A 21,515-nucleotide genomic window follows, 5' to 3' on the forward strand; every position below is an offset into this window, starting at 1 on the left:
AGCCCAAATGTGAATATTCTAATTGGAGCCTACTTCCTTGAGCCCAATGACAGGTACTTGCCAAAATTTCTGTGAGTGGCACCAAAAGCTCTCCACAAACCCCCAAAATAACACCAGTTGTCCTTTTCTCATCCTGTGTGTGTGAACATCAGAAGACAAAGTTTGGTTTGTTCCTTACCTTCCAGCTTGTTTGACTTCTCTTCATTGGTCTCTGCTATGTATGTGCACTAACCTAACTGGCCTGTGCGTTTACAGTGTTCTCTCCCTCCTTCATTTCGTATGAGTTCTGGGGTCACATGCCTGTGCACTGACACAGAGCTTTTCTGTGACTTCGGGGAATTATAATACAGGTCCCCAAACTTGTAGGACAAGTTACCATTAAGCTACCTCTTTGGCTCATGTTCACATTTCATAAAACTGGCTAATGATTAACTTTCTTTGAGCAAAATCAAAGACCCAATGTTGGAATGCTTAGAAATTTTAGACCTAATCACTTAGACTGATGATTTTAAACTGAAAATGATTTGTCATAAACTAAATTCTTAGAAGTTCCATTATGTCCTGAACTCCTATAATGTATTTAACTATCTACCAGAGGTTAAAATGCAGAGCATTCTTGATATAAAACATTGGCAGCAAATTTGAAGCTGTTTGAAGATGAATCATAATATACCCAATTATAATTAAAATCTCCAGGAAATTGAAATTGTTTAATCAGATGTACAAGTTTTGAAGAAAGCCTGTAAAGTGAATTCTAATTTTATCTTACAAGATAAAGTGCACCAGCAGTATGAATAAAATTAAAATATAATTTCAATTTCAACATAAATTTTTAAATATCTATCTTCCTGTGTAGTCTGTTTATTAAAGTTATTTGCCATTTTGTTTCTTTTCTTGAAGAGTATAAAAATCGTTTTCCAGTACCTGATATTTATAACAGGATGACACCAGTAACCATTTTTTAGAATGTTGTATTTCTTGTAATTTTAAAGTTACCATTTTTTTTTTAAATCCCAAGGGCTTACTGCTGCGCTGTGGTGTAACAGTCGTTGAAAATGTCTTTAAGTCCTTCTCAGAGCTCCATCTTTGACTCACAATGGAAGTTCCTTGTTATTCTTGCTGTTGTTACAATTTTTTAATCTCAAATTTGTTTTATGATAGTCCAAATTAATTTAAGATCTTCAAGCTCTGTGGTTGTCACATAAGTCTGAAGACAAATTCGCTAAACATTTTATCAATCCCATCCATGACTGACAATATTGTATGCTTAATGATATGGATAAATTTGAAATGTAACAAGAAAATGAGCCAATACATAATCTTTCCTTTCTAATACACTCATTGAATTTATAATAGCTCATTCTTTTGTGTAGCAACTGATTATTGGTTTTAACAGAATGCACTCATAAGTCACTTTTCTCATTGTCAGATATTTTATTAAATATCTGATAGAATTAGCTTAAAGAAGGAAGAATGGTTATTTTGGTTCATAATTTGAGAAGATAGAGTCCGTTGTGGCAAAGAGAGCCGGTCAGCAGGAGAATAGGGCAGCTGTTAGCATTGACTCTGGATTCAAGAAGTAGAAAGGGATAATGGTGGTACTCAGCTTGCTTTCTCATTTTTACCTTTTAATTCAGTCTGATCTTCAGAACTATAGCATGGTTCTTTCTTTCATAGTTGAACCTCTTTTTTTAAACTTCCTCAATGACACATCTTTTATGTCTCCCAGGTGATTATAAATTCAGTCAGGTTGACCGTGAAGATTACCTATCATGGATCAACTTCTTATCTTGACACCCAAATACATCACTTTCAGGTTATAACATTCCACTATTCGGGGCTGGGGATTTAGCTCAGTGGTAGAGCGCTTACCTAGGAAGCGCAAGACCCTGGGTTCGGTCCCCAGCTCCGAAAAAAAAGAACCAAAAAAAAAAAAGAGTTACATCCATCTCATAATGCAAAGTGCTTTCAGTCCAACTATCGATAGTCTTCAGTAGTATCAATGCTATTGAGACATCCCAGGTCTCTTCTGGGACTTGACAGAATTAACTACAAGTCTGTATAAAATAAAGCAAATTATATATTTCTAATATACAAAGGCAAACAATAAGCATTTCTGTTCTTAAAGGTAAGTATAGGGTTATAGCAAGAAAAAAATCAGAATAAAACCCAACTGGGTAATAACTAAACCCTGTACTCAGTGTCTTGCAGCTATGTAGCATCACCTAGACTTTGGTAGCCTTGAGTAGACTATTTTTTTCTTTCTGCAGCACATATGACCTCTCTTTGGCTAGGACTATTTTTGCCTGCAGCTTTTCTTAATGTAGTTTACATGGTCTTGGCATCTCCAACATTTTACCATCTCTGTTACCATTTGAACCTCACTACAGTTTCACAAAATGACTCCGTGGCGAGAATCTTACCCTTCCACATATTGTGTAGCCTAATATTGGCTATACCAGCACCATGGGGATGATGTTCCCAAGTTCTGACTATTGGAGATGTCTTCTGCTATTGCTATAGTATGCCTTAGAGGCTAAACATGTAAAACATGTAAACAACTAGGCAGTTGTTTTCAGGCATGCAGCCCTTTTACGTGCATTCTCGTTCAAATAAATTTTCATTTTTATAAGCTAGCCTTTTAGTAGGTTAGATGTTGTGTTCAGAATACTTTTCCTGACGTTTCAATATGTGATCTGTTAAAGTGATTTTTCTTTACACCAGCCTTGTCTTCAGCTTTAAGCTTAGTGATGTGCCTTTCCTCCCCAAAACTGTACTTTTTCAGTCTTCATTCTCCTTAGATCTGGCAGTAAGTATTGAGCAATACTATACAGTAGCCGAATACTATGTTGACTTGAAGTTTTTACCGCTAAACAATCTAGGCTGTGGTCATTGAATTCAGTCACACTTAGGTTCTTGAAACATGGACAGAAAGTAGCCACATTTATTGAACATTGCATTATGAATGACTTTTATTCTAATTCCTACTAGTTTTACTGCCCTTGAAACGTTTAGCACAATCTTTCCTTTTCACTTTTCTGTCAGTACCAGCTGTTCTACACTTTGGCCAGAATGGCTCCTGAAGCTCTGCTTAGCTCATTCTGAAGCTTTTCTAGTCTAGCTCTAAACGCTTCCACATTTCTTTCAGAGACCACTTCCAAAGGCCTGTGAACTATACATTCAGGTTTATTGAGGCAGGATCCGTACCCCTTGATACAACTTTTTTTTTCCTTTTTTTTAAGATTTATTTATTCATTTATTATATATGAGTACACTGTAGCTGTCTTCAGATACACTAGAAGAGGGCATCGGATCTCATTTTACAGATGGTTGTGAGCCACCATGTGGTTGCTGGGATTTGAACTCAGGACCTCTGGAAGAGCAGTCAGTGCTCTTAACCACTGAGCCATCTCTCCAGCCCTTGATACAACTTTTGTATTGATTATTTTTCTTGTTGCTATAACAGCATACCTGGCAAAGCAGCTTAAGGAAGGAAAGGCTTGGTTTGGTTTACAGTTTGTGAAAATACAGTTCTTCCTGGATGGGAAAACGTGGCAGTAGAATTTGTTGTATTGCACTTGCAGTTAGGGAGCAAAGAGAGATTAATGTTGTTGCTCAACTTGTAACTCTACAAATGATACAGTCCCTCCCATATCAGAGTGGGCCTTTCCTACAGTTAGACCTCTCTAGAAGTCTTCTGAAAAGAAAATCCCAGACATATGTCTCCTATGTCTCCAAATTCATTCAGATTGTCAATAAAGAGTACCACAGCACTGTACTGTACCATCATCATCTTACAGTCCAAAAAATAAGTAAATGTCCAAATTTAGCATCTACAATAAGAATATTGATTACTATAAGCAAACTTCTGTGGTAAGAATGATGACAGTAAATTTTAAAGCACAGGAAAGAAAATCATCTGAAAATATACTGATTCTACAGCTGGAGAGAAGCTTAGTGAAATCATGTGCCGCTCTCCTGGAATAGCCAGATTCAGTCTCTAGCACCTATATGGTAACTTACAACTAACTATCTGTAAAGTCCAGTTCCAGAGTATCAAAAACCTGGCCTCTCAGGGCACCAGGTACACATGTGGTATTTATAAAAACAAATAGGGAAAACATTAAAAAAATGTTTTAAAAATAAATTTTTTTTCAAAGAAAACTGATGCTATTTGATGCTGGGGCTGGCATTGCTCTCAATGACAACTTTATAAAGCTCATTTCCTGGTATGACAGTGAATACAGCTACAGCAACAGGATGGTGAACCTCATGGCCTACATGACCTCCAAGGAGTAAGAAACCCTGGACCACCCACCCCATCCCAGCAAAGACACTGAGAGCAAGAGAGAGGCCCTCGGCTGCTGATGAGTCCCGTCCCAACTCGGCCCCGAACACTGAGTCTCTCCCTCACAATTTCTATCCCAGAACCCCATAATAGCAGGAGGGGCCTAGGGAGCCCTCCCTTCTCTCTTGAATACCATTAATAAAGTTCGCTGCACCACCACCCCCAAAAAACTGAAATATGTCATCAAATCCTCCATCAAAAACCTCAGGCCAAATCAGTCAAGATGAGAGAGACATTACCAGTTTCCAAAAGGATGAAGACTGTAAAAGCAATAAAATATAACAAATAACTTATATCTTCATGATCAAAACTAAAGCATTCCGTTTTATTAACTTAGACTTTTCTCAGAGAATTCTGAGACACTCACTAGTGAGAACAGTGGAGGCTAGTGAATGTATATATAACAGGAGTCGTGATTAAATGGCTGCCACTGGACTGAGCTAGTTCATCTTAGAACTGCTAATCCAGGGCATTTAGGATTTATGTAGTGTGTCCTAAAAATAAAATAAAAAAAGTAAATTAAATTAAATGGATGCTCAGGCAATTTATGGCAAACAGAAGGGCAGAGAATTACATACCTTCTAGTGCATATCACTGACAGAAATCCTGTTTGATTACAGATTTCTCCCTTTCCCTGTCAGCCAAGGAAGCCAGCCAGGGTCTTGAAATAAATTTGCTGACACAAATTAACAAACAAGAGTATATAAAACTTGAAAAAGAAGTAATGACAATATAGTAATGAGAAAACTTAGTTCATATCCCTAAGTTATAAGGAGACTTTTATGAAAGAAAGCTTAAACTAGAATTCTATCATTTGAGGCAGTGATTCAAATATGACAGAGAAAACAGAGACGTGCAAATTTATAGTTTTGTTTTATTATGTAACAGGAACTCTGTAGAAAGAATGGAAGCATGGTGGTTTTAAAGGTTCATAAGTTTTCTATGAACTCTATATTGCAAATCATTGAGGATTTTTTTCTAACAAAATGGAAGCTGAGTACAGTAAAAGAAACACAAATGTAGGAAGCTTTGGTAACTAAATCTAAAGTTTTGGGGCTAAGTATAACTGATATTTAATCAATTTTTTAATTCTTAAAACTGTAGAAGCATAATGTTGTAATTAAAGAAGTAAAATGTACATCAAGCCTGATAATAGAAAAATATATCAAAAAATAAAATAAAATTGAATGAAAATTACAACATTTAGTCCCAGAGAGAGAATTGTAAAAGGAACAGCCTATTAAGCTAGGCTCTCTGGTTATCATTCCCTCCGTACCCTTGCCTCTGGTGCATGTTCTATCCCAAATCGTGACTGATTTCTAGTACTTCACAACCAGTTAAAAAGGGAGACATTTTTAAATTAAAAGCCAAAGTCACCCTGTTATAGTGGCACATGTCTTTAATCTCCGCACTGAGGATGCTGATAGACAAATCTTTGGAATTAAAGGTAGTCTGATCTACACAGTGAGTTCTAAGACAGCCAGAGATGTCTAGTGAGACCCTGTCTCAAGCCACCCCACCCCCTCAAAAGCCAAACTCAAAGAAGGAAGATATGAAGAAAGTGATTGCCCCTGACTGTCAGGAAGATGTTTGCTTTCTCTTTCCTATACAGTACATACAGACTTACAACCTGGAACAGATGCCTTTTTTCACTGAGTTATGCCAAGAGTCACCTAAACACAAACATCATAGCTGTCAACAGATTTGTGAAGATCCAAGTCCTGTGATTTGAATCTTGGCATCTAAGTGGATGAGATAGGGATTAAGGGGAAGGACAGTGTCTATAGGACAAAACAGCAGTCCACAGGTTGGGAAGAGTTAAAGGACAAAAGCTTGGAGATTTAGGGAACATTAACATACCACTACAGGTACATCTACATGGAAATAAACTTCTCTACTAAAACTCTGCATTGTGTGACAGTACAGTCTACCAAGAACAGCTTTGATATCTCCCCAAGCACGTCTTTGGTCATGATACTCCACTGTTACCAAATCAACATTCATGTCTCTGCCTCTCAGTACTTTGGGCCCTGTCATGAAGCTAGACCCTCTGAATAACTTGCAGGTACCTGTTCAAGGCAATATTGATGTCTTCTATTTCAGCTACCTCATCCCACCCAGTGTGCTTCTTACAGATTCTGTAATACAGAAGGTGGCAAACATCAGTTCTTTTTCACAACAAGGAAGGGTATTCCCAATGAAAGTGAACTCTAGTTTAGACCATGGAAAGTTACTTAAATGCCTACATTGTTTCCAGCAAGTTATAAAAACCTTGTTTACCTTAGTAGTAAGAGGAATGCAGAAGGGCATTTGGATTTTAGCTGACCTATATATTCAGCCTCAGTTATACACCATTGCTGAAGTATGGACCTGCTAAAGTCTGTTAGGTCATCCATCAGCTCTATGAGAGCATTTGAAAGGCAGTAAATTGGTCCAGCCACTTTGTAATCCGTGCAAACCAAGAACTCTTAACTGTAAAACAATTATATTGCTGTGTAGAACCGGAACTCAAGTGCTGCCACACCCAGCACACAGGTACTGACCAGTCTTTCCCTGTGTGACAGTACTGTTCACCCCACGGGGAGGTTAGCTTCTTATGAGCATTTCTGACACTATGGGCCTCTGTCTGTCTTCTCATAGAGCCTTCTTTGTACTATGCCAAGAGCTATCTAACAGTTTTCATACCCTCCTTTGAGAATAGTTTGTTATTTTGTAATTGAAATCTCATTTCAAATGCAGAAAAAGGCAACAAATTTTAAAGCAAGAAAAACTTACTTGGTGGGGGGTGGGAGGGAATAAAACACTCAGTTAAGTACTATTAATTAGAATAGGGAAAGTAAATACCACAAATATTTCTACTATTGGTCATCCCAGAAAATGTAAATGTAACATGATGTGCTAAAAGAAAAAGGCATTGTCCTTTGAAATTGCACTAAGGAAAATTAAAAACAGCTGAATGCTACTTAAAAGCATATTTTAGTCAAAATAGCACAGAAAGTTTATAAATAATGAGCTAGATAACAAGTGCTTTTAAAAAGCAAGAAAGTTACAATCATAAAAGTTAAATCAGAATTAAAGACCAACAATGTTAAAGGAGTCAAAAAGACATAGCTTCTATTTTTAAAAGTTTAATCTGTTAAATATAACCCCTCACTTCAGCCAAATATGTATATTTAGTCAAGCATAAGAATATATTTAATCATAGAAACATATTTAATACTCTTGGTTTTTGTAGTAGTAACATGCATGCCACTGTACATTTTGAAGTACGCAGTCCAGTATCAGTAAGTACATATTGGATGGCTATGCTGTTGTCACTGCCAACAGTTTTAAATTCTCCTCTAGCTAACATGTACCCACTCCGCAGACTTTTTAGCACAGGCTCAATGACATTAGTTTGAATGCTTTGGATGTCCTGCTTCTATTTTTATATTTGACACCCAAGTTGTAATGCCCCTTGTTCTTGTCACTTTAGGAATGGTACTAGTGATGATCTAGGAACACTTTCTTCAAGATGGGTGACTGGAAAGTCTAGAGCTGTCACATTACAAACCTTTCTCTCCAACCTCACCCCCAGAAAAGATTTTGCTAGTTAGTATTACTTTCTCTGGCTTTGACAAACTCACTGGGAGTTGGGGCAGAAGGGTCCACCTACTCTTGCATGCATGTTTGTGGATTTTCTAAATATTACTGGAGCCAGTGTATGAGATATTAAATGCAGTAAAAAAAAATAAAGTAGCAAATTAAGGTAGAAGATAGAATCATCTACAGATCATCCAATGAAATGAATGAGTGAGAAAAACAGTTCAAGTGTTAGATCGCCAGTGCCTAGGTAGCAGAAGATAACCAGTAAACCTGGAGACCAGGAAACCTGGATAACCAGGAAACCTGGATAACCAGTTAAACCTGGATAACCAGGAAACCTGGATAATCAGTAAACCTGGAGAGGTGTTTCATAGTTTTGGAGATACTGTTACAGTGAAGATACAATATTAACATATTTAAATACAGTTGAGAGTTGGAAATGCAGCTTTCCGAAAATCTTGGCTTGTGCACACTGCTCTGGGCTCAGTCCCCAGCATTGAAATAATATTTACCCTTTGTATGTACTTGGATCATTTTTGAAACGTTTCTCACAGTAAATTAAATTAGTTTAGGAACTCAAAATGAGTTGTGATCTGTATCATAAAATGAATTACAAATGTTGGCTAACTGAATATCACGAGCCTCAAAAGTTGAAAGTCTTTGACACAAGGATGGGAAGGTGTCATCATTAGTAGTAGAAGTATCAACAGCAGCTGGAACAGTGCCTGCAGCGGTAAAATGGGCTTTAGGGTTTAATGACTAGGTGTGGAAGAGTTTGGTTTGACGTGTATTAAGGAGCTGAATTATGTTTTCTTACTGTAGGAGAAAACTAAGAAAGCCATTACAAGTAGAAAATAAGAGTGAGACGAGAGTAAGCACAATGAGAATAGGAAAGAGGAAAATGAGAGGAACTAAGATGACAAGGTATGCCAGTACTTCAAATGGCTAAAGAAAAACAGACTAAGTGTGAGGAAAGTCCTTATGCACGGCAGCCCAGCCCGTACAGTAGTGAACAAGTGAGTCTTACTAAGGTGGATTTGTCCGCTGAGCTCTTACACCCCAAGCCTATGACCTCCACAGGTATGCCATGGCACATGTACCACAGACATACCCAGAAATAGATCTAAATAGAAACTAATGAAACTAACCTAGATTCAGCTTATTTCATGAATTCTAATTAGATGTCTATTTCTTCATTGGTACATGAGTCATTAGAATATAGGAGATCTGCAATCTAACTACTGATATAGTTCAAAAAGTCAGCTAATTCAGCATACTATGTCCGTATCACAGCATGTGGATGTGTATGTTTGTGTTTGTATATATGTATATACACATACATAGATTCTTTTTATTCTTGTTTTGAATGGTTCTTAGAACTCTTGAGACCAACTGATTTAATTGTTGAGAAAATTATTTCATTCACAATATTATTAGTAGTTCTTTTTTTAAATGTTCTGTGGTCACTTTCAATTTGTTAATTTTAGTTACATGAACATGCAGCCTACTTGGTGGACAGCTTGTGGGAGAGCTCTCAAGAACTGTTGAAAGACTGGGAATGTATGACAGAGTTACTATTAGAAGAACCTGTTCAAGGAGAGGAAGGTATAGTATTTTAACAAGTCTATTTTTATTTTCTTATATTTCCATTGATAAATGTAATATCTTCTGTATAAATATGATGTTTTTCTTTACTGGAACGTGATTCCTATAATAAATAAGAATTTCTCAAGTTTAAACATCTTTCCGTATTAACACAATCACTGTGTTGCACAAGGTGTTTCCAAAGTCCATGAGTTGTATAATATTCAAGAAATTCTGATTGCTGAATTGAGATATAAAATATGTTTAATGTTTACTTTTCAAAAGTAAATCTTTTTAATTTTTTATTAAATTATTTATTTACATGCCTAATGTTTCCCCTCCTCCCAGAGTTCTTCACCCCATGCCCCTCCCCTTTGTCTCTGAGAGGGTGATCCTCTACCCACCTTTACCTCACCACCAGCACATCACCACCACCAGAATCTCCCTTTTCTAGGGCATCAAATATCTACAGGATTAGGCGTATCTTCTCCCACTGTGGCCAGACAAGGCAGTGCTCTGCTATGTATGTGCCAGGGGCCATGGACCAGCCCATCTATGCTCTTTGGTTGGTGGCTTAGTCACTGGGATCTCCCAGGGGTCTGGGTTAGTTAATATTGTTGTTCTTCCTATGGGGTTGCCATCCCCCTCAGTTCCTTCAGTCCTTCCCCTAATTCTTCCATAGGAATCCCAAACCTCAGTCCAGTGGTTGGCTGTATCTACCTCTGTCTCAGTCAGCTGCTGGTAGAGCCTCTCAGAGGACAGCCATACTAGTTCCTGTCTGCAAGTAAAACATAGCATTATTAATAGTGCCAGGGTTTGGTGCCTGCTCATGGGATAGATCTCAAGTTAGGCTTGTCACAGAACGAGCTTTCCTTCAATCTCTGCTTCTCTTTGTCCCTGCATTTCCTTTACACAAGAAAAAATTCTGGGTCAAAAAATTTGAAGATATTATCTGTGGCTATTGTGAAGGGAGTTGTTTCTCTAATTTCTTTTTCAGCCTGTTTATCATTTGTGTAAAGAAAGACTGCTACTTTATTTGAGTTAATTTGATATCCGGCCACTTTGCTGGAGTTGTTTATCAACTGGAGAAGTTATCTGGTAGAATTTTTGAGATCACTTACATATACTATCAAATCATCTGCAGATAGGGATACCTTTAATTCTTCTGTGCCAATTTGTATCCCCTTGATCTCTTTTTGCTGTCTTATTGTTCTAGCTACCACTTTGAGTACTATATTGAATAGATATGGGGAGAGTGGGCAGCCTTGTCTTGTCCCCAATTTTAGTGGGATTGCTTCACGTATCTCTCCATTTAATTTGATATTGGCTGTTGTTTTGCAGTACATTGCTTTTATTATGTTTAGGTATAAGCATGGAATTCCTGCTCTAATACCTTTAACATGAAGGGGTGTTGTATTTTGTCAAATGCTTTTTCTGCATCTAAGGAGATGATCATATGTTTTTTTTCTTTGAGTTTGTTTATGTGTTGGATTACATTAATGTATTTTCCTATATTGAACCAAACTTGCATTCCTGGGATGAAGCCTACTTGATGGTGGTGAATGATGATTTTGATGTGTTCTTGAATTCGGTTTGCAAGAATTTTATTGTTTTTGCATTGATATTTATAAGCGAGATTGGTCTGAAGTTCTCTTTTTTAGTAGGAACCTTGTGTGGTTTAGGTATCAGAGTAATTGTGACTTCATAGAATGAATTAGGTAGTGTTCCTTCTGTTTATTTTATGGAATAGTTTGAGAATATTGGTTTCAGGTCTTCTTTGAAAGTCTGGTAGAGGGGTTGGGGATTTGGCTCAGTGGTAGAGCGCTTGCCTAGCAAGCGCAAGGCCCTGGGTTCGGTCCCCAGCTCCGAAAAAAAAAAAAAAGAAAAAAAGAAAAAAAAAGAAAAAAAAGAAAGTCTGGTAGAATTTAGAATTCTGACCTAAATCCATCTGGCCCTGGGCTGTTTTGGTTGGGCGGTTTTTAATGACTTCTATTTCTTATGGGATATGGGCCTGTTTAGAAAGTTTACCCTCTCTTGATTTAATTTTGGTATGTGATACCTGTCTAGAAAACCATCCTTTTACCTAGATTTTCCAGTTTTTCTCAGTATAGGCTTTTGTAGTAGGATGTGATTTTTTTTTTTTAATTTCCTCCATTTCTGTTGTTAGGTCTCCCTTTTCTTTTCTGACATTGTTAGTTTGGATACTGTCTCTGGGCCCTTTAGTTATATGAGCCCTGTCTTCTGGAGGTGGTCTCTTCAGGTGCCATTTCCCCACTGTTGGGCATTTCAGCTAAGGTCATCCCCATTGCGTCATGGAAGCCTCTCATATCCCAGGTCTCTGGGATTTTCTAGAGGCTCCCCTGCTCCCCACCCTGACAGCTGAAGATTTACACTCATTCTCCTGGTCCTCTGGGCTTCTCTCCTGTCTTCCCCACACCAGATCCTGCCCCCTTTTAGAGTATGACGTCTTGCTAGATGATGCCTAACAAATGCAACCTTGTATTTATGTAACAACTCAATTTGTTCATATATTTTTGCCTGTGTCCTGTAACATATAGAAGCTCTTGCATGGAGTGGCATCAAATCAGCTTTCTTCCCTAAATGTTTTGTCATGTTTTTCAAGTAATAAAATCTTAACAGTAACTTACTTTGAAGAGATAAATTCAAAATAAGTTTAAAAGGCAACTTAATTTGAACTTATATTTAAAAGAAATAGAGTTACTTTTTAAATAGAAGTATGTTACAGTTTCAGTAATAAAACCCTAGTTAAATGCTAAAAGATTAGAGATATTGTAAAATACTAGCAGTGGTTTTAAGAATGTGTTATAGTATTTTTTAAGTGCTACTATATGTATGGGTGTGGGTGCTTCTGTGTTTGTGTTCTTCAGTAAAATGCAAACTGGGTGAGTTTGTAGTAAGTTAGCACATTTGCCACCATAAGGCAAAAACCTAGCGACTATTCATTCCATTTCTCTGAGTCTCACTATATTGAACTGAAATATGAGGACATTTGTCTAAATCTTCTTTGGTCATTTCTAAAGCTAAAATTCTGTGACTTGATTGACAGATGAAGAAAACGAAGTAAAAGAATTCTTCAGGAGCCATATATTATGGTTAACACTTTAATCGTAGAATTCATTGAGGCAGAGGCAGGCAGATCTATATGAATTCCTGTCCAGCCTGGTCTAAATAATGAGTTTCAAACCAGCCATTGTTATATAGTGTTCAATCTCCAGATCACACAAGGTGACTGTGGCAGCCCAGAAATGACTCCTGAGCTTGGTTCTCCAACTGCACAAGCACTTGTGTACACCATTTGTATACATACAGAGACAGAAAGAAATACACAGACATACATGCACTGCAATAGGTTCATAAATTGTTTTACAGTTTAACTGTTTTAATAAGAAAAATTATTGCCTGATTTTTCATTTGCCAAATATTAACCCTAAGTACTAAGCGTACTATATTAAACTAGATCTGCTGGTTGCCCATATGCATCTTTCATTCTTATGAGGAAGGCAGACGAAAGTCAAGTAATAGTTGAAGTAATTTTAAGACTTTCTGGAATTGGGGATTTAGCTCAGTGGTAGAGCGCTTTCCTAGCAAGCACAAGGCCCTGGCACTCTGTGGCTTTTCTGCCCAAAGTCCTTCCATGCTCCTTCCAAAAACACTCTCACATCTGTCACAGCAATACCCTACAACCTGGTACCAGTGTGAGTCTAAGTTAAGGTGTCTATTGCTGTGATAAAACATGATGACCAAAGGCAGCTTGGGGAAAAGGGTTTATTTCACCTTAAGCTTCTAAGTCCATCTCTGAGGGAAACCAGGGCAACAACCTGGAGGCAGGAACAGGAGTAGAACCTATGGAGGAGCACTTTATACTGCCTTCCTTTGCAAGGCATTCTCAACTTGCTTTCCTACATCATCCACGATCCCTTGTTCAGGAGTAGCACTACCTATAATTTTATGGGTTCTCACACATCAATCACTAGTGAAGAAAATCTATAGATTTGCCAGGATGCATTTTCTTAATGGGGAGTCCTCTTCCCAAATGACTCTAGATCGTGTCACATTACATAAAACTGGGTAACAAATGCCCAATATGAGGACAGTGCCTTTGGAGGCCAGAAGAGGATGTTGAATCCCTGGGAACATGAGTTAGAGAGCTGAGTATTATGGCTCCTCATACCTGCCTATAATTCCATTTCCAGGGACTCTAACACCTTACACAGACACATATGCATGCAAACACCAATGTACATTAAACAAAAATAAATATTTAAAATGAATTTTTAAAAATACACTTACATTATGGCATTATAATTCCTTCATTGTTGATTAAATGAAGATCCAGACTTGGAAAATAGTTATTAAATAAAAATCTTTTAAATATAATAATAATGATTAGGTGCTGTATAGACTACAGATATATAACTTAAAATTTGAAATTACTCATGTTTTTCTGAGACAGTAGTAGTTTTGGTGTTTCTCTTATGATACAAATGTTGATTTAAAAGAAAGATTGCATTAAGATATACCTACACCCAGGTGGTAGTGACACATGCCTTTAATCCCAGTACTTGAGAGGCAGAGGCAGGTGGACCTGTGAGCTCAAACCAGGCTGGTCTACAAAGTGGGTTCCAGGTCAGCCAAGGCTGTACAGTATCCCCCCCCCCAAAAAAAAAACATATCTATACATTCATGTGCTAGGTATTTGGGTCACAGAAAGAATAGGTGGTTATTTTATGTTGCTTTTATCTCTGTTTATTTGAAAATAGTAGACACTTAAACCTCATATTTTCATTTTTATACCTATTTCCCTGAAATCTCTCCTTTTATTCCTCTTTATTTATTTATGCATATATGATGTATAAATATAAACATATATGTATTAAAGTATATGTTAAAGGGAGAGAAAGAAACTAAGTATCCAAGTTGAACTTAAAATCTATGCTTAAAGACAAGTGAATTCAGAAGTAAAGTGTGGAGGGGCATGTGTCATTAAGTGACATAAACTAATTATCAAAGTGAAAAGTTGTCTGTTATAGCTAAAAGGCTGCAATCACGTGAGTTTTCCTCAGTGTAGGATTCACTTTTCTTGCAATTTCATTCATTATTTCACTGAATTTGGACTTAAATTATAAAACTTCAATTTGGAACAGGGAGTAAACAAAAATCTCTTAAATTTTATATAAACTTGTAAGCATATGTTTAGGAGGCAGTGTAATGCTGTGGTGTTAAGTACTGACTTGAAAACAAAATTGTTTAATTGCTATCCTATTGATGGCCAAAATAAATGCCAAACAGGTTAAATACAAAAGTGGACAGGTCAGGGGTGGGGGGAATAAAAGAAGAGTAAGAGAGAAGTGAGATAAAAGAAAACACATTTCTCTAATCTCTAGAACAGAGATATCTTTGAAGAACTAAAGAAACTCAGAAGCCAAAACCAAAAGGAAACAAAAGTGACTATATGGGTGTTAACAAAATCTTCCTGATTTAGACTCTTAACAGTTAAATGGCAGAAGACAAACTGAAGAGAATATTTCATTTAGAAACAAACAGCTTTGGGGCTGAAGAGATGGCTTAGTGGTTAAGAGAGCTTGAGGCTCTTCCAAGGAGCTGAGATCAGTTCCCAGCACTCACATCAGGCATTTCACAACTGACTGTCACTCCTACTCCAGGGAATCTGATGTCTCTTGTAACGTGTACAGGCAGACACTTGTACTCATATGCGCGCACGTGCGCGCACGCACGCACACACACACAAACAGTTCTAAATTACAGTTGGTCACTAGTACAAGAGAATATTCATGAATCGATTAAGATAGAAAAATGGAGAAATTACAGTCTAGTGTGGTAGCATGTGACCACAATCCCAGGTGCTCAGGTGAAAGGATCTCTTGAAACCATAAGTTCAAGACTTCTCTTGGTAACATAATGAGCCTTCATTTCTAGAGAGGAAGAGGAAGGAGGAGGAGAAGGACAGTGAGTAATGGGATTGGAAAATTGGCTCAACAGTTAAGAACATGTACTGATCTTACATTAGACCATAGTTTGATTCCCAGTACCAATGTTGGGCAACTCATAACTGCCTGTTACTCTAGCTCCAGGGAATCTGCCACTCTCTTCTGGCCTTCATGGGCATATGCATGCATGCACACATACATACATACATACATACATACATACATACATACATACATACATACACACACACATACATACGTACGTACGTACATACGTACATATGTACATACATATAAATAAAATACTTTTTTTAAGGGGGAAGACAGTAGGGGAAGGAAGGGACAGAAAAAATATTCACTGATTATTAGATAAGAAGAAGCAAAATATTGTTGAAATGCCAGTTTATAAAACAAACCCAAAGGTGTTATAATTTCCCAGGCCTGGAGTATGTTATGGTAATCATAGAATACAAGATAGACTTCTGCAACATTTTCATGGAATCAAACACTTGCAAATATTTGATTGGATTTTTAGCACATTAAGTTGTACTATATAAATTATTTAATAAATTAAAATATCTATATGTGAGCTGGGAGATAGTAGTACACAACTTTAATCCCAGCTCTTGGTAGGCAGAGGCAGACAGATCTCTGAGTTTGAGGCCAGCCTACACTTCATAGCGAGTTCTAAGGCAGCCAGGGCTACTCAGAGAAACCTTGTCTCAAAAAATAAATAAATAAATAAATAAATAAATAAATAAATAAATAAATAAATAAAATATCTTTATGTGAATATTGACCAAAACTGTATTAAAATATGTTGTTAAGCTTTTAAATATATGATACAACATTTTAACAAAACACAAAGAAATTGTAATATAGAATTTGAAATTAATTTTAGTATTACCTTACTCAAAAGTGAGTATTAAAAGAAACTAGATGTTAGAAGAGATGAGAGAGCTTGCTTTATATGCGTTTTCTTATTTGGCTAATGATAGCAACCCCTTACTAAATAAAAAGGAAAGTATCAAAATTAGAGGCTACCCTAATTCCCCATAGTGAGTAGTATGTGTGTGCAGTTTTTAATAAACCATCTTATTCTTAGGATATGATTTTGAAACCACTTATACGTTTTGTTCATTTCAGCCATGTCTGACCGTCAGGAGAGCGCTCTTATAGAGCTAATGGTCTGTACAATTCGTCAAGCAGCTGAGGCACATCCTCCAGTGGGAAGGGGAACCGGCAAGAGAGTAAGTTTTCAATTAGTAAAAAGCCTACGGCAAACTTATTTATGTCATTAACTCTAGACTATTTGATATTTTGCTGATATTTGTATCCCTAGAAATAGGATTTTTAACCAATAGCACATGTATGCCATGGTGCTTCATCTGCTTGACTCAAGTTCTAGAAAAAATAGATTTTCCTCTTATTCCAGGATCTATGTCTGATTCTACTGTAGAATTTTATAGTATAGTTTAAATCACATTGTTCATGGGGCAGTTGGGGGTGCTAGAAAAATCACTCAGAAGTTTAAAGTACTGGGTGCTCTTCCTGAGAACCCAAGTTGAATTCCTAATACCCACATGACTGTTAAAGGCTGTCTGAAACTCTAGTCTCCAGGTATCAGATGCCTTCTGGCTTTCATGGTACCATGTGGCACATAGAGCACTGACATACTTGCAGGCAAAACACACAGAAAATGTATATGAAATAGAGCATACTCTATCATGTAGCTCTGACTCTCCTAGAACTCACTCTGTAGACTTGGTTGGCCTCATAGAGGTCTGCCTGCCTCTGTCTCCCTTTAATCCCTCTGCTAGGACTAAAGGTATATTAAAGGCTTTTCTGGTTAGCAGCTGTATAATTTTTAGATAAATAGATATCTGTGTATGTATAGTTTCCTTACATGTAATAAGTGACTGATAATACATGTAGCAAGCAATAAGTTTCATATACACCGATTAAGAAACTCTTCTCTTGATATGAAAGACATAAGAAAATTCTTTTGCAATAGTTAGTGTAAAACTAAAAATTGTGTCAAAAGTACCTACCTGATGAAGTTGCTGGGCATGGAGAAGCACGCTTGTAATTCTGTCCCTCTGGATACAAAAATGGGGCTTTGTGATCAGGAGACCCTACTTTAAATTTAAAAATAAAGTTACAGGTAAAAGCAACAAGAGTTTTTCTGTAGCATCCTATCCCCAGGTGTATAAAACACAGCCATTCCTCCCCTTCCTCTCAATCTTTGTTAGCAATTTGTGTAATTTTATCAGTGGTACTGACTGCACACATACCACATATGTACACATATACATAAAGAGAAACATTATTTAAACAAGAAAACATACATATAGAGAAACATGTTAAATGAGACTACAAGAGTTCAATGAACCAAATTTATAATGTAGAAGTAGATTATTTGGTATTTAAAAGAACGACATTTGACCATATCAAATGAATGTAATTTGTCTTTGTAATTCTTATTTTAACAAGTTATAAAATAACAATCTTTGAGACAAGTATGAACTGCATTTAAAATGATGCTAAAGTATTATTGCTTAATATGGTTAGAAATAGTAATTTATTATTTTAAGTCATCTGTTAAAAGTCATAATCTTAATTATCAAGTATGAAGTTAAATATATTATTTGTTTTAAAGTTATATAGAGAAAAAATTAGTATTGATGTGGCTAGCATTGCTGATTAGTAGTCAGCTTCAAATTTGACAAATAATTTGCTTTTAGCGATAATTTCTAGCCCTTTCACAGATGTTGCCTTTTTTTTTTAAACACTTCCCTTCATTCAGAATAAACTGCCCAGATAGAACAAGTAATTATAAAACTTATAGACTACCCTTATAAGCCTCCATTATTTCACACACTGTTCTGAAATTCATTAATGGCTTATTTTCTGTTTGGCTTCTCTGGGTGGACTGTCATGACATAATCCTGTCCATATGACTTCCACTGTGGATGCCAAGTATTCCCTGATACTTGGTAAGGTATCCGAGCTTCTCTGTTCCACAGCCCCATGCTGCTAGGGATGTGTGAGCGTTCTCATGACATGGCTGCTGACCTTTCCCAAGGCAAATAATTAACAATAAGATGACACTGCTTTACTTTTAATGCCCTAGTCTTATTCTCTAATACCAGGGAATGGGGACCATGAAATTTATTTTGAACTCTAGGTTCCATTCTGTTCTTCCACAATAACCGAACATTTATTTCTCTAGTGAGCTATGGTTCCTTCCTACTGACTGATAGGATCAGAATCTCAACAGTAAATTGTATTGAAGTTAATAATAGGCTGTTACTTCTTCTAGGCATGTATACTGTCTAGAGATAAGAAATACACATTCACATAAATAGCACTCTATGTCCATTATTGCTGACCTAAATATATCCTAACAATTTTTAATTCTATTTTTAAATAGTTGAACTAAGTAATTATTATAATTCAGAAGTCAAATTAATCTTAAACAAAGTCTTTTATATTCTCTTCAATTTCATGTTATATTATCTGTCAATGTTTCAGCTTTTTACATTAACATTTTTAATTTTTAAATTGTCAAATAAACTCTTTTATCATTTCAATTTGTTTCTAGGTGCTAACAGCCAAAGAAAGGAAAACTCAAATTGATGATAGAAATAAATTAACTGAACATTTTATCATTACACTTCCTATGTTACTATCAAAGGTATGTGACATTCTTAGTTTCATGATAATAATGCCTGAGTTTGCTTCCGTGCCCTGTTAATGCAATCACTCTGTCTCCTTTGCTGTGTCCTCTAGTATTCTGCAGATGCAGAGAAGGTAGCGAACTTGCTGCAGATTCCACAGTATTTTGATCTGGAAATCTACAGCACAGGTCGGATGGAAAAGGTAAGACGCTCTGAGATTCTCCTGGGAAAGTAGTTTTAGTAACTGGATTTTTTCATTTTCATCTAATCGTATGTTATTCAACAAAGGATGATTATCGTTATTAATCTAAATGTCACAGTTTTTCTTTTTTTCCCTCTTCAGCACCTGGATGCTTTATTAAAACAGATTAAGTTTGTTGTAGAGAAACATGTAGAGTCAGATGTCCTAGAAGCCTGCAGTAAAACCTACAGCATTTTATGCAGTGAAGAGTACACCATTCAAAATCGAGTCGATATTGCTCGGAGCCAGCTCATTGATGAATTTGTAGATCGATTCAATCATTCTGTAGAAGACCTATTGCAAGAGGTATGTTATAATGTTGATGGTGCAATAATTTTGGCTAATAATTGTTCAGAATAGCCGAGTATATAACTCAGTTCTTTTTTTTTTTTTTTTTTTTAATCTGAAAGCCTACCAATTACCACTGAACTAGAACATCTTGTAAAATTCAACCTTTTAGTTTTCTTTTTATGCTACACTTTTTCCTCTTTCAAGAACAATTCACCATTTGGTTTTTTTGGGGGGGGGGTTAATCTGGGATCCAATTTACATTTTTAAATTACTTCTTCATTATAATGTGCTAGTGAACAGAACATACAAATTAAATTAGATAGATAAACTTGCTCAAGGAAGCAGCACTCTTGGCGAACTGGTAATTTTTCTCATTTTTTTAGTGTGGTTTTCTATATCATGTTCTTACTTTCTTACCTATAAGGCAATCTGAAATTCCTGTAATTTATGTTTTGATATTCCTTAGACATCTATATAACTTATTTTTTAAAGAATTTTGTGGTTTTTTTCAAACTTAACAATTTTTCTCTTTAGTGTTAAGTATAACTTTATTTTTTATTAGTTATTTTCTTTATTTACACTTCAAATGTTATCTGCCCTTGCGGTTTCCCATCTGCAACTTCCCCCGCCATCCCTCCCATCCCTGCCCCCACTTCTACGCGTTGCTCGCCCACTCCCTCATCACTCTGGCATTATTTTGTTCCCCTTCTAAGTAGGACTAAAGCATCCACACTTTGGTCATCATACTTTCTCTACAGCCATAGAAATAGATGATCATCAGTGACATCGTAAATAATCTTTAAACCTTCTTTAGGATATGACTAGCTCAAGTAGTAACTGGCGTGTGCTCAGAGAAACAGCCAGTTTCTAGTCAGTCCTTAGTACTAAGAGACAGATTACACTAAGTAGAGGTTTAAAACACTGTCACATAGAATTATGATTTCAGGGAATTTACAAACATATATAATGTCACAGCTATTATATTATATTAAGCAGCAGAAGTTGATTATGTGTAGATGTGACCATTATACTTTTTATTTGTTTTTATCTGTAGTGAATATGCTATTTTGTGTAATAGATTTCAGGTAGGTAACCATTAATAGGCTTCAATATGAAGGTGAGTTGCTATGAAAATGAAGTCATTTTTGCTTTTTTATTTATAGGGTGAAGAAGCTGATGATGATGATATCTACAATGTTCTTTCCACCTTAAAGCGTTTAACTTCTTTTCACAAGTATGTCATATTTAATATTAACGTAAAGTTAGCAAGTAGTATAATATTTGACTTCTTTTTTTTTCCTCTTGATAAAATTGGGTATTTCTTTTTTCTCCATCTTTATTAACTTGAGTATTTCTTATTTATACTTCGATTGTTATTCCCTTTCCTGGTTTCCGGGCCAACATCCCCGTAACCCCTCCACCTCCCCTTCTATATGGATGTTCCCATCCCCATCCTCCCCCCATTACCACCCTCTCCCCAACAATCACATTTACTGGGGGTTCAGTCTTGGCAGGACCAAGGGCTTCCCCTTCCACTGGTGCTCTTACTAGGCTATTCATTGCTACCTATGAGGTTGGAGCCCAGGGTCAGTCCATGTATAGTCTTTAGGTAGTGGCTTAGTCCCTGGAAGCTCCCGTTGGTTGGCATTGTTGTACATATGGGGTCTCAAGCCCCTTCAAGCTCTTTCAGTCCTTTTCTGATTCCTTCAACGGGGGTCCTATTCTCAGTTCAGTGGTTTGCTGCTGGCATTAGCCTATGTGTTTGCCATATTCTGGCTGTGTCTCTCAGGAGAGGTCTACTTCTGGTGCCTGTCGGC

At 36.6% G+C, this 21,515-nt stretch overlaps 1 protein-coding gene and 1 long non-coding RNA gene across 11 annotated transcripts in view; one reads left to right on the top strand and one right to left on the bottom strand.

Annotated features, from left to right (window-relative positions):
- Stag1 (STAG1 cohesin complex component) overlaps positions 1 to 21,515 on the top strand; it is a 385,686-nt gene that overhangs the window by 275,008 nt on the left and 89,163 nt on the right. For all 10 annotated transcript variants that reach the window (XM_006243631.3, XM_039081553.2, XM_039081554.2 and 7 more), the window contains 6 exons: positions 9,421 to 9,538; positions 16,633 to 16,736; positions 19,091 to 19,183; positions 19,279 to 19,368; positions 19,510 to 19,713; positions 20,862 to 20,932. In XM_006243631.3, the coding sequence (XP_006243693.1) occupies positions 9,421 to 9,538; positions 16,633 to 16,736; positions 19,091 to 19,183; positions 19,279 to 19,368; positions 19,510 to 19,713; positions 20,862 to 20,932 (680 nt within the window). The remainder of the gene's footprint in view (positions 1 to 9,420; positions 9,539 to 16,632; positions 16,737 to 19,090; positions 19,184 to 19,278; positions 19,369 to 19,509; positions 19,714 to 20,861; positions 20,933 to 21,515) is intronic.
- On the bottom strand, positions 1,834 to 8,931 carry LOC134480221 (uncharacterized). The gene is made up of 2 exons (XR_010054466.1): positions 8,255 to 8,931; positions 1,834 to 8,219 (listed from the first exon to the last, which is right to left on the bottom strand). It is a non-coding gene; the product is annotated as an uncharacterized LOC134480221 (long non-coding RNA).

The sequence above is a fragment of the Rattus norvegicus genome, chromosome 8, assembly GCF_036323735.1.
Source record: "Rattus norvegicus strain BN/NHsdMcwi chromosome 8, GRCr8, whole genome shotgun sequence".
NCBI lineage: Eukaryota > Metazoa > Chordata > Mammalia > Rodentia > Muridae > Rattus > Rattus norvegicus.